Consider the following 15,353-nt stretch of genomic DNA (forward strand, 5'->3'; position numbering starts at 1 on the left):
CAATTATGGAAAAGCACCATTACCATAATTAAGAATGGTGTTTCCCATGCCTTTTATGACTAGGACTCAGAACTATGTGCCACATAGAGACTCAAAAGTTAAGCAGCCATGTCTAAGATATATGTATATTTAATGCTCTTAAAGTGACATTAGAGATTAATAAGGCAATCACATTTGAGGAGTTAATTACATCTAATCCAATTCTTCTTTTTCTTTCTGTTAATCAAATGCCCAGCCATGCAAGTTGAAAATTGCTAAAATATGTTAATGGAAAAATAGAATAGCATTTCAAAGACATATTTCATATCATATTAAATCACTGAAAATAATCTTGCCACCCATGTATTTGCATGAAATACATATAAAAATCCCTTTAAAGAGTTATAAAAGGAAACAAAACTACCCATGAACATTCCTGTTGCCATCTAAATAATGTGTGTAAATTATTGGCACACAAAGAGGGCTCTGGTAAAGCTAGTTTCCTTACATTTCCTCTATTGTATTACTCTACTCAACAAACCTACTGACTAAAAATTTGCTTCATTTTTACATGATACTGCTGTTCACTCAACAAATACTTAATGAACAGTTACCATATGCTAGTCACTGGTAAGCACTGGGGATACAGAGTTGAACAAGCCAGATATATGCCTTGCCCTTATAAACAAGTACGAGAAAGAAGTAAATAATCAAGTAATTCCACAAATAAATGCAAAGCTGCAACTGAAGAAGAGATATCCTTCCCAGTGTTGAAAGAACAAAGAAGAAGGGAGCTGATTGCAGGAGAGGTTAAGAAAGGATACCTTTGGGGAGGTGGTGCTTAAGACAAGCTCTGAGGATTGGGGGTAGGGGGGGTAGCATACGTAAAGGTCCTTTAGCAAGAAAAGATGATGATGATGATGATGATGACTGATTGAAGACAGCTGCACGTCTATAGCAGAGGGAACAAGGGAGAGCACTGTACAGATCAGGCTTGACAGAGAGGGAGCAGACCACAAACAATCTTGCAGGGTGTAGTAAAGCATCTTGTATTTCATAGAAGCGCAATAGGAAGACACTGAAGGGCTCTGTGCAGCAGCATTACATGGTTAGATGTGGGTTTCAGAAAGGCCATTCTTTCCACTATTTGAAGAATGAACCAAAGAGGACACGAATAGATGTAGATAAAAAAGGTAGGAGGCCACTATAATGGTCCAGGTCAAAGATGATGGTGGCTCAGAATTGGGGAGGAAGGGTAGAAAAGGAGAGAAATAAACAAGTCTGGAAGATATTTAGGAGATAAGATCAATAGTACTGAGTGATGGTCTAGATATACGAACAAGAGCGGTGAGGAAGATGTCTCCCCAGGTTTGGCCTGCAATAATTAGTTGGTTGGGGAGTGTTCACACAGACTAAGAACACTAGAAAAAGACTAAGATTGGGTTAGAGGGGAAATCATGAGTTTGATTTTAGACATAATTAATTTGAGTGTCTTTGGCAGGCAGAAACATGAGTCTGAAGCTCCAAAAGAAAAAAGCCTATCAAGCTGTCTATCTACCATCTTACCTACTACCTACTTACTCTCAAATATATATATATAAATATTTAAGTATATAAAACACGCCCATACACCACACATATATGTGTACATATTTACCTAATACCTGTATATACATATATACATATATCTGCAGATATTAGGTATATATGCATACGTGTGTGTGTACATCTCTCTCTCTCTCTCTCTCTATATATATATATATATATATATATATATATTTGAGAGTCATCTCTAATGAATGAAGCCATGGGTGTGGGGAAGTCACCTGAAGAGAGAATGGAGAGGTAGAAGAGATTGGGCACCTTGGAAAACGCCATTGGGGGTGGTGGCATGGAGGTCGGAACTGGCCCTGGTGATCAGTGAAACTGTTATGATAGTGGTGAGAAGCCAAACTAGACGGGCTGAGGAGTGACTAAGAGCTAAAGATCTCCTGAGTCCAGACAACTCATTCAAGAAGTCTGTGTATGAAGAGAAAGACAGAATTGGTAGTAGCTGGAGGGTGGTGATAGATCCCATGGGTAGTTTGTTTTTGCTAAAAGGAGACTCATGGGTATATATTAAAAAGCAATACATGAGCTGAAGGAAAAAAAGAATAAATGACTGAGAATGACTGATGGTGTAAGGTTTCTGGGTGAGACCCGGAACCTGTGGGCTGCCCAGAACCCTTGGGGTGGCCAAAAACGAGTCACTGCTTAAACTCTCCAGAATTCAGTCTCCTCATCTAGTCACAAAACTGGATACTTTCTAAGGTTCTTTCCAGATCTTAAATTCCATTTAACTATGAACTACTCCTTGATCTGAGGTTAATGTAATTAATCACAGCAGATGAACTTTTTGTGATGCACTTAATCTTTAGCTTTTAGAGTATGTCTAAATCTTGAAATATATGATGGCTTATTTGCAATTACTTCAGGGCCTGTTAAATACTTAAAGATAGACAAATTCCAGATGGTCTTTAAAAGGGATGGAGGGGAAATGACATTGTAAAAGGGTAGACTAAAACACTCGTTAACAACAATAAAACCTTCATTTAAATCTCTGAATGAAACCACTGAAATTGGTTTCACATGACATTTTCTATTTTAATATTTCAGGTACACTGAAAAATGTTAAACATGTAACCATTTCTAGTGATTTTTAAGGAATATAATGATAACAATTAATATCACTATAATTACTTTTTTCAAATTTTATGTGAGATTTCCTAATTCTGCTAACTACACAAATAAAGCAACTCTTTTTTTTTTTCTACTAAATGTCATATGAATGTTTTTGAGGTGATGATGTATGAATTATTTCATTCTGGGTTACAATTAATAGAAGCATAAAAGACAACTATATCCTTAAAAGTGCTTAGTCCAATGTAATATGAGCTTAGAGGACAAAAAATAGTGGGCGCTTTGAAATTCTGCTTCAGGGCTTAATACTGTAGAATCCGACCATCCCCCATACACACAGACAGGTTATAACGCACTGCTAAAGTATGCTCAGGAAAATAGAGGTTTTCATTTTAGATACAACAATCAAAGGCAAAGCTCTGTCTAAGAACATATAATTCTCTGCAATGGTACTGAATGAGGGGTTGGGGTGAGGTAGGATGGATGGAGTTCTTATTTCATTTCCTGAATCAAGCAAAAACAAACCAGCTTGTGTGACAATTTCCCTTCTGATTTAAAATGTCTTTAAAATATTTATATTAAAACAGGTTACGATGATGGTACTATTTGGGGGACCTGATAAAGAGAAAGTCTAATTTCCACTAATATATGCCAGTACTTAAGAACATATTAAAGAATATGTCCTAGGGCCTTGAACTCTTGTGACAGTGACTTTTTTATTTATGATACCTGTATTATAGTATTTTTTCTCCAACTCAAAAAATGGCTTTGGGCAGCAATATGGTGAAGATTAAGATCCGCCATGGTGACTGTGGTGGGTGAAACAATTTCATGTGAATATTAATGAATTCAAACAGGCCACATGGCTTGGGGTTGAGGCTGGCTCGGATGATGATAGGCACTTGGCATCAAGGATAGCGGGTGTCAGTCTCACAGCATGCCATCAGATCATCAGTTAGTATTTCTGAAGGACAAGAAGGCACAGGACGCCTTACCAAAAAGCCACATAGGCTGTCCTTTCCTTTTCAACATTTATAATTCACATATGGAGTTACAATTTCCAGGTTTAGATAAATCATTTAAAACCCTTGTTTACTCCTGGTAAAGTAAAAATGGCAAACTTAGATTATTGGACTTAGGAGAAGAAAATAGATTTTCAATCTTTGTTACTAAGGTTTCCAAACAAGTAATCCATCAAGAATGATTTGCCCAATTGTGTGCACAGGCTGAATGTGGAGCTTTGTAAAATTTTCAAGATGCTCCAGTGTCACCGCCAAAGAAATTTTTAGAAGTGTGAGGTAGGGGGAGATGTGGGATGAGTGGGAGCTGAATTTTTTTCCTTCTTAAAGCCTCGGAGGAGATACAAAAAGAGTGTGTGGAACAGTTTTCTTCCTTCTGAAAGAAAATGTAGAAAGTATATGAAATAATTAGAGGGCGATACCAGACAGCAGACAATGAAATGATAAAATCTAAGGGACAGAATGGAAAGCATTACACTAACTGGTCAAGCTATTTGTAACTTTCTTTACTTCATATTTTTCACCAGTAACACTACTTATTCTGTTAGTAACAATCTCAATTATTTAGTTCTAGCCTCCCACACACTCCAAGCTGTCTATATCCCATTGTTCCTTCTAAAACAGTTCTTCCAAAACTGTGTCCCTTCTCCCTAAGCTCCAACAGTCTCGTACCGTCATCAACCCCGTTTTGTTACTGCGCATCTCCAAGCCTCCATTGGGGCTACACAAACACTATACTGTCCTTCGCCTCTGCAAGCACTTTCCACAGAAAATTCATGCCAACAGTCTGGGATTCATGAGCCCTACAAAGCAGCCGTGACTCAGCAGCCTTGGTCTCCCACTACTCCGGCTCCCACCTCAGCTGCTTTCTTTCTAGTACAGTAGTACCTCGGTTTTCGAACATCTCCATTGACGAACATTTCGGTTTACGAACGCCGTAAACCCAGAAGTACATGCTTCGGTTTTCAAACACACCTCGGAAGTCGATTATGTCATGCGGCCTCTACTGAGTGCAAGATCCTGAGGCCTAGCTATTGGCTGTTTTCAAACATTTCAGAACTCGTCTTCCAGAATGGATTACATTAGAAAACCGAGGTACCACTGTATTTCAACGTTTCTTCACTACACACTTTTGTCAAAGCATATCTAAGTCACTTTTGCAACATGTACCATTATGGCAAATACATTCACTCACTTTAAAATTTGGCTTTGGGTAAATTTCTTCTTGTTTAACAGTCTAAAACCACCCTATGGGAGGAATTTTGGTTCTGTATAAGATGGAATAAGCACATTCAAACCCGTCTCTCCCACTGAATGCCACTGACCATAGAGGCAGCAGTTTTCTGAGAGCCCTGAAAAATGAACAATAGCAGGTAGGTTGAAGAAGACCAGGATCTGAAGTACCACTCAACTGATGGTGAATTTACCATTTCTTTCCTCCAGTGTTCCCTGGCTTGGTCTAGGAGTAAATCCAAAAGTTGACATCAGTGCAAATGAGAGAAGTTCAGAGAGCCCTCCAGTTCATGTTTGAGGAGGAAGGAGAGGGTCCCCTGGCAGCAACAGCGGCAGAAGCAGGGGGCCCACAGATGTTTCAACCTATGAGGGAGGAGGAAATCTCCCTCTAGTCACAGGAGCTATGGTCCCCAGGAGGGTGGGGAACACCCCTGTTGTTTTTTCCGTTCTCTGTCCTCTCACTGCTTGGCCATGGACATGGGGACAAGTGCAAGAAGAACATGAAAAGTAGTATGAAGCTCCATACTTGTAGCTAGATGACAGAAAAAGAAAAACCCTTGGGAGATGGTATAGAGCGAAAAGTTCAGAAAGGCATCCTTGTAGAAATTGTTTATGAATTCCTGGGCCATCCCCAACTGTGCATGCATGGATCTGATTTTTAACAGCACATGAAGACTATGAGAACTGAATTAAGATGTAAACCACTGCTCAGATCCCAAACTGGCCACTGGGTAGCACCCTGATGGGACAGACTAGAATAGTAGCACAAATGCTTTGAAAACTGAACTGGCATTGGAACTCAAATCACAACCCACAGAGGCTGTGATTCTAACTTATGTCTGAATCCAACCAGGTCAACTGCCTGCTAAAAATAAAACCTAACAAACAAAAATTAACATTTCCCATAGAATTTAAACAAGACCCAGAATCTCATAACATGGTACCAAAATATCCAGGATGTGATCTAATATCACTCAGCATATGAAGCACTGGGAAAAATCTCCATTTATGTGAGGAAAAAAAAAATCAACAGATATTAATGCTGAGATCACAAAGATGCTGGAGTTATTTGATAAAGACTTTAAATTAGCTATTATAAAAGTGTTCAAACTTAAGGGAATATTCTTGAAAGGTAAAAAGGTTTCAACAAAGAAATAAAAGATGCAAAGAATAATCAAATATTACAACCAAAAATACATTAACCAAAATTGAAAAAAAAAAAAGCCTACTGGATGAGCTTAACAGCAAAATGGAAATGACAGAGAAAGTGGGTCAGTAAACTTTGAGACAGATCAATTGAAATTATCTAATCTGAAAAGCAAAGAAAAAAGTTTACCAAAATCAAAAATAAGTAAACAGAACTTCAGAGACCTGTGGGACAATACTAAAAAAATTAACAGTCATGTAATTGGAGCCCCAAAACAAAAGGAGAAAGAATATAATGAAGAAAGAAAAAAAAAAAAAAACTAACCAAATAATGGCTGAAAGTTTCCTAAATCTGGAGAAAGATATAAACCTATAAATTCAAGAAACTTGGCAAACCCCAAAAAGGTAAATGCCAAGACACAGTGTAAAACCACCCTATGGGATGTGAAGTTGAAAATAAAATTTAAAAAGGAGCAGACAGAATATGGCAAATAGATGTGATGAACCAAACAAGAAACTGACAAATGGTTGTCTCATGCCCAAAGTCTGGGGCACCAAGGAACTGACTTCAGTGTGACTAGCTTTGGTCAGCTGCTCTCATATTAGAGTGGGCATCAGAATCACTTGCAAGTGTTGGAAAACAAAAAATAGATTGTTGGACCCCATCCTAGATTTTCAAATTCAGTAGGTCTAGGATGGGGCATTTCAAAAAGTTTCCAGGTAATGCTGATAGTCCTGGCTGGGGACACACTTTAAGAATCACTGGCTTTGGGGACACACTTTGATATTCAAAAGTATCTGCTGAATCATCCACACGCAACCCAGATTTGCAGGTCTCAAATTTGAAGAAGAAATCTACTGAGTGCTTATGGGCAAGTGCAGGTGAGTCAAATGGGCGAGAGGGTAGACACTGATATCTGCTGGCTTTTTGTAGTGTGTAAAAGGTCTCTTCTGTTCACTAGGTATCTTGGCTAAACTCCTAGAAGATCTATTTCCTTTTCTAGATCCACAAAAAATTATTTTTTAATTTGCTTCTGAACAACTCACAGGAGCCTGTCAGCAAATGAAAATTTTATCCAAGACTCCTGAGCTTCACTCCCCAGACAATCACCTGTTCCCTCTTTCTGAGTGCTTGAATAGACGCAAATATATTTTGACACTCAAGCATAACACATTCAAAGGCACCTAAGTGTAAATTCCCCAAATGCAGCTTCTGCAGCACTTTAAAAGGACAGTTGTATGTTCAATGTCTCTGACGAACCAGCAAGAAGACCAAAGGAGTTCACTGATATGAACAAAAAAGTAATTACATTTAACAAATTTCAGCTTTAAAATAACATTACTACAAAAAAGAAAAATATAATAGTCAAAATAAGAGATATTTCCTGGCAATTGGAGGACAGTTTTTAAATTATAACTCAATTGATTTTTATAGCATTTCATATTAAGTATATGAAAAAAAAGAAAGAAAAAAGAAAAACCTAAGCTAAGGTCTGAGAACAACTCAAGGCCTATGAACTAGACTCCAAGGTCAAATTCACACTTTTTTCTCTAGCAATTGCCTCCTCTTTCTATGGAATCACAGGAGTGAGGAAAACTAAGTGTCAGAGAGCATGCCAATTGAAGAGCATAGTTACATGCAACGCTACATATCCATGCACTGTTTCTGGAAGAACTCAAACAAAAGGAGAAAAGCTTCATACACAGGCTTAAGGCAACATGTGTTATATATGTGATCATATTTAACTCCCACGGTATTAGCAAATGCTTTTCATTTTAGTGACATTACCAGATGAAAGTATTCCTGCAATTTAAGGCAGGGGATGTACTGTTTATGCAATCTGAAAGAAGGAAGGCTGTTCACTGACACAGGTAAAAATTTCCCCGCAATGGTGACAATTTGCTAAATATAGATAAATCTCCTATTAGTTGATAGTCACAAGTGCCTTAAGTGATTTAGATAAAGAAGTGGTAATTACTACATGTGCTTTTTAATGTGACAGCCAAACTAACACATTTCCAAATGAACAGTAATTTACTAATGAAAAGAGACATTTGAATACCAAATATCAGCAATAAACTGAAAACTGATAGTAAAAAGATAGGGAGCTGCTGGTAGTGCAGGGTGAACAAGGAATCCAGTCAATGTGGAGTTAACATGGTTGGATCACTGTAACTTGGATAAACATTTATCTGTAATTTCTGTTCTTGACAGCTTTACTTAAATCGTTTCATGAATAAAAGCCAAGGAGTACGAATATACTGCTATGTTATCTTATTTCCCCATTGTTATATTTTAATGAAGTCTATATACTTTTTTCATTTTTTTTTTTTTTTGCTTTAGTCTTTGTTTTTCTTTAAAATCTAAAACATTATAGATACAGTTGAATCTTTTGTAACCCTGCCTAATCAGAAACTCCCCTTTTTCTCCAGAGGTTAACACTATACTGTAGTGTCAACAAAGGTTACTGTGGCCAATTCAATGCCAAGAGGAGTCCCCAGTTTCAGGTGTAGGGTAGGGAGAGGAACTATTCCATAAAAACCGCTCAATCATGAAACAACATAGCTGTGGAGCAACTCTATGAGGCGGCCCAGAGGAGGAGGCTCCAGTGTTACAACTCCAGTGTTATAGCGCTGGTGTCACAGCTCAGTTGGGAGAAACAGCTCAGCTCCAGGGAAACAGTCCTCAGTAAAAACTGAAAGTGGCCTTCACTAAGGCAGAGGTGAAGCTGGCTTATGTAGAGAAGAGTTCCTTACCCCAGTCCCTGATTGGTCCATTCTCATGGGAATGAGGATTCCTCACAATTTGACTGGAGCAGTTGATTGACCAAAGACACAAATGAGGATATAGCTTGTGCAGCCCCAATTGACCAGAGCAGGTCTTTAGCCCATTGTTTGATTCACCAGCCTAGAAGCTCCTTTATAAGACTCAACTCTGACAGCAGAAGCACAATGCTGGAGGCTGGTAGCTCAGTGCAGCTTCTCCCTGAAGCGCAGAGAATATGAGAGGCCCTGTTTAGCAATGACTACTAGAGTGTGTTTACAAATTTGAACCCAATTTGCCACAAGGAGTCCTTTTTAACAGGCACATTCATTCTCGTAGTCAACAGAAGTAGTCATGTGTCAGTCTCATTCACATCTTTGTATTTTTACTACATATTTTTGTAACCACAAACAATAGTATATCATATATTTTGTGTTTTAAAAGTGTGTTCCAGTTCTCATTTTAATAAGGCTCAATAATCAAGCAAGGTTAAGTAGACAATTCCTACCCTAATTTCTGAAGGACAGTATATGCTTTCCCCTTGATGGAATCTTTCAGTCTTAAAGCATGCGCATTAAAAAAAAGAGTCCTAGCTTGCTTCTCTCGTGTAATGCCTTGAAACACAAAGTCATCTTGCATTTCACTGCCCTAAGACTTACTAATGACATTTATACTCAGTGCACGGTATTTTAACACCTTGAAACATAGCATTTTTATGTCAATTTTATTAACAGTAATACTGAGAAAGCTGTTCTGTAGCAGAGCAGAATGCCAGAGGAACTCAAGCCCATCAGATCTGAAAATCATAGCACCGTGGTAATAAAACAATTAAGAGCATCCCTCAGGGAGAGAAAATTCTGATGGTTAACCTTGAATGTCAATTAGTACCACTACTTTCTTAGGACAAGTCCTATCTTCAACATGAAAATGAAAAATTTAGTTCCCACTCATCACTAACTTAAACAGGCATATTTTTTTAAATGGACTTTCAATTTAGGTAAAAATTTAAGACAAAACACCATTTAATAAAAATACTGCACAGGAGATGTATTTATTATTTATCTACCATACCTCAGTCCACAAAGAATTTGAGACATAATTATAGTTACATAAGTAGGGGGCAATAGAATGATACACAATTTCTTTGAACTAAATAAATAAATTAATCTTTTTTTTTCGGGGTGGATTACTCTAATATTAAATATTAACTTCTAGGCAATTCCCATATTAAACAGTATGTGCTCTAAAAGTTTCATTTTCAAAAGTATGTTGTTTGGAACTCAGGACTGATTTTCTCACAGAAACATCACTACACATAACTGCTTCCAGGCAATCCACAAAAGACCTAGCTAACCTATAATATAGTAGGAGCAGTGATCACTGCAATACACTGTAATCCACTCAGTCTTCTCAGCACTCAGTGGCCAGGATGTGGACAGTGAAAGCTCCAGAAGCTCCAGAGAAACAAGGCTGGAGCAGGGAGAGTACAGTCTCATGGCCGGAAAACAAAGCCAGGTGGATCCAGCAGCTAATGTTGAAGTTTGTGGGCTATTTGTTTTTTAAGCACTGCTTATACTAAAGAACGCCCCCACATTAATCCCAACCATACATGACTCCTTCTTTAATTTCCACAGACAAGCAATACTGCATTCTGGGTATCTGGAAGAACCACGCACAAGACTCAGAAGTCCTAGAGTCCAGTCACTAAATTCTTTGGGCTCCATTTTCCTTGTATGGTTTTAAATTGATATTCTTAAAAGCCCTTTGTGCTGGAAAAACCTGTAACACTATCATGAAAATAGATTATTATAGAATGAAGGATTTTTTTCTCCCCAGTTTTGGGCAGTGATGTTTTATTTGATAGAAATTTGGGCAGTGATGTTTTATTTGTCAGAAATGGCCGTATACCAGAAGCGATGTGTGACACGGAGCATTGTCATGATGGAGGATGATTTATGGCACACTTTAAAACACACCTTCTCTCAACCATACCTCACACCCAACTGACTGCACGAACAAGTTGAAATTTGCCACACACTGTTACTAAGGTTTGATATACCACTTCTTGTATTGAAGATCCCTGCCTTTCCATTGGATGGCACTTGGCAGCAGCATTCACTGTATTTCGTGATCACAATGGAAAGATTCCATGTCACACATCACTTCTGGCATGGCAATTTCTGTCAAATAAAACCATTACGGTGTGTTCTCATCCACCTTATTTACCGGATCTGGCACCGTACGACTTCTGGTTCTTCCCCAAAGTCAAAATGACCATGAAAGGTAAATGTTTTGAATCGATTCAGGACATCAAGGCAGCCACGTCAGTGCAACGAAAGGAACTCATGAAAGAGGAGTTCCAGAACTGCTTCAGAAAGTGGTAAGAATGATGGCATAAGTGTGTTTGAAGCAAGGGGGAGTATTCTGAGGAGAATTAATGGCAATGTGTCTTTTACTGTAATAAATTCTTTTTTATTTAAACATTCACCATATTTTGTGATCATACCTCATATATTAAAAACCTTCCAAGCTTTATTGTAAGAAATAGATGATAATTCAAGTAGAAGAAGACATATACAGAGTAAACAGAACTCCCAACATGGAACTATATTTTTCAAAATGAGAAAAAAAATCTAACTTCTCAAAGGATATTTTAGAACAAAATGATTCTAAATTTTCTTTGAAAAAATTAATAGGCATGAATAGCAAAAATCACTCACATGAGAAAAGAAAGCATATTATAACATAACAGGCATTAAAACAATGTGATACTGGTACAAAAGTAGAGAAATACAGAGTACTGGAACAAAGTGGGAAGCAAAGAAGTAGACAGATATGCTATATGTGTTTTCATTTTTGGTAAACAAAGTTTCTTCAAAAGGGACATGGGGGTAGTGTGGAGGAAGGTTATAATAAATGGTATACCAATGTCAGGGAAATTAAGTCAGATCTATACAGAGCAGTGCACCTCAGATGTGTTAAACAATTAAATATTTCAAAATGAAATAATTTTGATGGGTGGCTGAGTAGATGCTGTGGAGGTGGGAATATGGGTAACTGTCCCATCAATTGCTTTTTAGGATATCTTTGATAGACTCTAGGTACCTCCTATAAAAGCATGACTGTCCTGGTCCATGCTATATGTCCTTCATTTCTGAGATACTCCTTATAACTAACTCCCACTTATGATATGGCTAAGCCAATGACACATGCTTTTTGGTCCCCATCTTTCCAATTCTTATGTTATAACAGGTATGTAACCACACAAAAAAACTGTAAGTATAAGGACTATATATAATACACAAAAATGGGGATAAAATATAATACAACTTATTTCTTTCTTGCATAACTCAGTCCAAAATCCACTAGGCAGGACTAACCAAAGTAGGCATCAGCATGGGAATGGGAGACATGTGACACGTTTCTGCACTAAGAGAAGGGTGAGGGCGCCCAGCATGGAGTGTCGCAGCCTAAGCAGGAAGGGGAGGGTCCCTCAATGAGGAGGAAGCAGTAGTGACAAAATATTGGTTACATAGTGGGAGTAAGGTTTGCAACTGTCAGGAAAGGGAGCTACAAATATGAAAAAGGAGAAAACTAGAATGAACTCTATGGTATTGGGTTGGAATTACAGGTGTTGGTGTAAATTCCTGGTTAGCAATGTAGATAGTTAAATATATTTCAATATAGCAATATAAACAGAAACATAGTTGTAAAAGTCTCTCTCTCTCTCTCACACACACACACACATAGACACACAGACACACAGACACACACACACACACACACACACACACACACAGTTAATTTCCTTAACACTACTGACTGACAGGACCTGGAGCAGCGACACTTCAGCAATGAGCTTACCGAGCTGCCCAGATCTTGGTTTCTAAATCTCATTCTCCACTAAAAGGAACCAGGCTCCCTGTAGAACTAACTGGCTGATTGCAGCAAAGTATAAGATGGGCCTGGAACATCTTGTATCAGAAAGTAAAAAGTATTCACAAACAACGGGGACAAGCCAAAAGGACAGAGAAGCCAGCATGAAGGAACTCCCATTGGCCAAGTCTGGGACGATTTGAGTATCAAAATAAATATTGATAAAAATAAACCAAGACCTCCCAAATAAAATAGCAAGCAATGTGACGCTGATGATTTAAACAAATAAATGAATAAATAAATGGCAAGAAGAAAAAAGTTTTCTTACAATAAAAAGCCAACTTTCTGTAAAACACGGTTTCTTAAAAAACACTGTTGTACAGTAAAAAGAAAATGAATGAAGAAAGAAGAAAATCACCATTCGGCAACCATCAGAACAAAAATTAAATCAGATAAAAAAGAAAAAGATCAATGGATTCTGAAACCAGAGTAATTTTAAAGTGAAGAAGCCTAGCAAGCTCCACCTTAATCAAATGATCACAGTGAACATCATTAGTAATGGCAATAGGAACCGTGTAATGGAACACAAGAAAAATACAGCATTTCTCCTATATGCTTGTCAAAAACACGTAATATTAGTGTAATCATGAGGAAGCATCAGAGAAGTCCTACATTTACATAGAGGAACATATCTGACCTGCAGTTTTCCAAATTGTCAAAATTATAAAAGTCAAGGAAAGACCAAGGAACATTTCCAGACAGAAAGGGACTAGAAAGACATGGTAACCAAATGCAACATAGGACGCTGACTAATCACTGGACCCATAACGGACACTGTTGGGACCAATATTGAAAACTGAACAGTGGTCTGAGAATCAGATGGTAGGAATGTATTAGTGTTAGTTTCCTAATTTGGATGGTTGTATTGTAGTTACATAGGAGAATGCCATTGTTTAAAGGAAATATGCACTGAAGTATTCAGAGGTGGTGGGGCATCATATTAGCAATTTATTTTCAAACGCTTCTGAAGTTAAAAAGTTCTTTGTACTATTCTTGCAACTTTGCTATTCTAATGAAATTATTTCAAAAGAAAAAAGATACCAGATCATGTATGTTATAATTGTAACTTTTCATTAAATAATACACATAAGGTAATTAAATTATTAAACAAAGCTTTGTGTTAAGATTTTGTATCGGAAGCAAACTTTTTTAACTTAAAAAAATCTGATAAAGTCGTATTTCCATTACAGCAATAACTTCTAAGATAACTACATACATGTTCCTGTTTAATTCAACAAGACAATGGGTATTATAAAGAAGTCCTTCAGCAAAACGAAAGAGAAAACAACATAATGAAGCAGCCTTTAATCTTTAAATACTTAATTGGTAACTAATTCTAAGATGCACATGTTCCCCCATTACCTAGCCAACTTGTTTTCTAGCAACAGAATATATAAACATTTCTGAAAACCAGAACCCAGATACCTTGATTTAGGTGTGTGGCCTCCATGATCTGAACACCATTCACAGAGCACTGAGACCCACTCAGGGGTATCAGAGTCACCGTCCCCCCGACATTTTCAAAGACACAGTGTTCACTCTCCAAGTCGAGGCCATGAAGAACTACATTGGAAAAAAAAAGGAAAAAGAAAAATTTTTCTCTGGTATCTAATGCAATGATTCCGAACCCTTATTTATTTTCCCATATTGAATACTTTTCCTTTTCTATATAAATATTGTGAAGTGAACATTTATGCTTGGTGAGGAAATTGAATTTCAGGAGTTTGTGGCATTAACTGATAGAAATGAGGGTATCCCTTAAAAGGGTTTGGATATCACCTGTATAAGGAAATAAGTTCTCGAATGTTCATTTATTTCATCTTCAGGGAAAAAATAGTTGAGTAATTTGTCTTAACTGAACACCACTGAGTCACTCTGATGCTGAATAGATTTCTTTTACCAGCCATCCAAAGGTCACAGTAAAATGGAGGGAACAAAAGCGCTCCATGGGTCAAGGACTTACTGTGACTTTACAGGCACTGTGTTCCAGGAGAAAAAAAAAGGGTGAACATAACATGGCATGGATCTTGGGAAGCCCAAGGAACTCTCTAGAAGCTGTACTGGGATGCACACTGCTATAGCCTGTGCCAATTCAGAGCATGTGGCTGCTAAGGTTTACCTAATCACATAGGACGACCTGAGTTATTTTGTTTAATGAAAAGCTAGACATAGATATAAACTCCTGCCAAACAAACCTACATGGTTTTAGGTACAGATCTTAGCCAGATTCTCACAAGTACAGATGAAGTAGCTCCCACTATTCTCCACAGAACTGCACTACTGAACTGCTCTGTTCACAGAAAACATGTGTTCTTACCACTCAGCATCATTTATAACAACCGCAAAGGTCAAACACATAATTTAAGGATTACAAGAAGAGGCCTGATGCTTAGTTCTACTCAAAAACAGTTGAACCTAAGAACTTCTGGGAATTGGTTTTCAGCTCTCCCATTTTCACAGGAAATAGTAAATATCTGTAGGAATATGCTAAGGTTGGCTTGATTAATAGCTTATACTTGGCAAGAAAGCAAATTAATCACGAGCAATTCTAAAGACAGCTGAGAAGATATAATTCTTCCCCTACCAATCCCCACCTT

General features: G+C 37.6%; 1 protein-coding gene across 8 annotated transcripts in view; it reads right to left on the minus strand.

Annotated features, from left to right (window-relative positions):
- KIF16B (kinesin family member 16B) overlaps positions 1-15,353 on the minus strand; it is a 293,589-nt gene that overhangs the window by 138,061 nt on the left and 140,175 nt on the right. For all 8 annotated transcript variants that reach the window (XR_002136070.2, XM_019714654.2, XM_019714650.2 and 5 more), the window contains one exon: positions 14,182-14,319. Coding sequence is in view for 7 of the 8 variants with exons in the window: in XM_019714654.2 (XP_019570213.2) it covers positions 14,182-14,319 (138 nt within the window). In the remaining variant the exon portion in view is untranslated. The remainder of the gene's footprint in view (positions 1-14,181; positions 14,320-15,353) is intronic.

This window comes from Rhinolophus sinicus, linkage group LG13 (genome assembly GCF_036562045.2).
Source record: "Rhinolophus sinicus isolate RSC01 linkage group LG13, ASM3656204v1, whole genome shotgun sequence".
In the NCBI taxonomy this organism is placed as follows: Eukaryota; Metazoa; Chordata; class Mammalia; order Chiroptera; family Rhinolophidae; genus Rhinolophus; species Rhinolophus sinicus.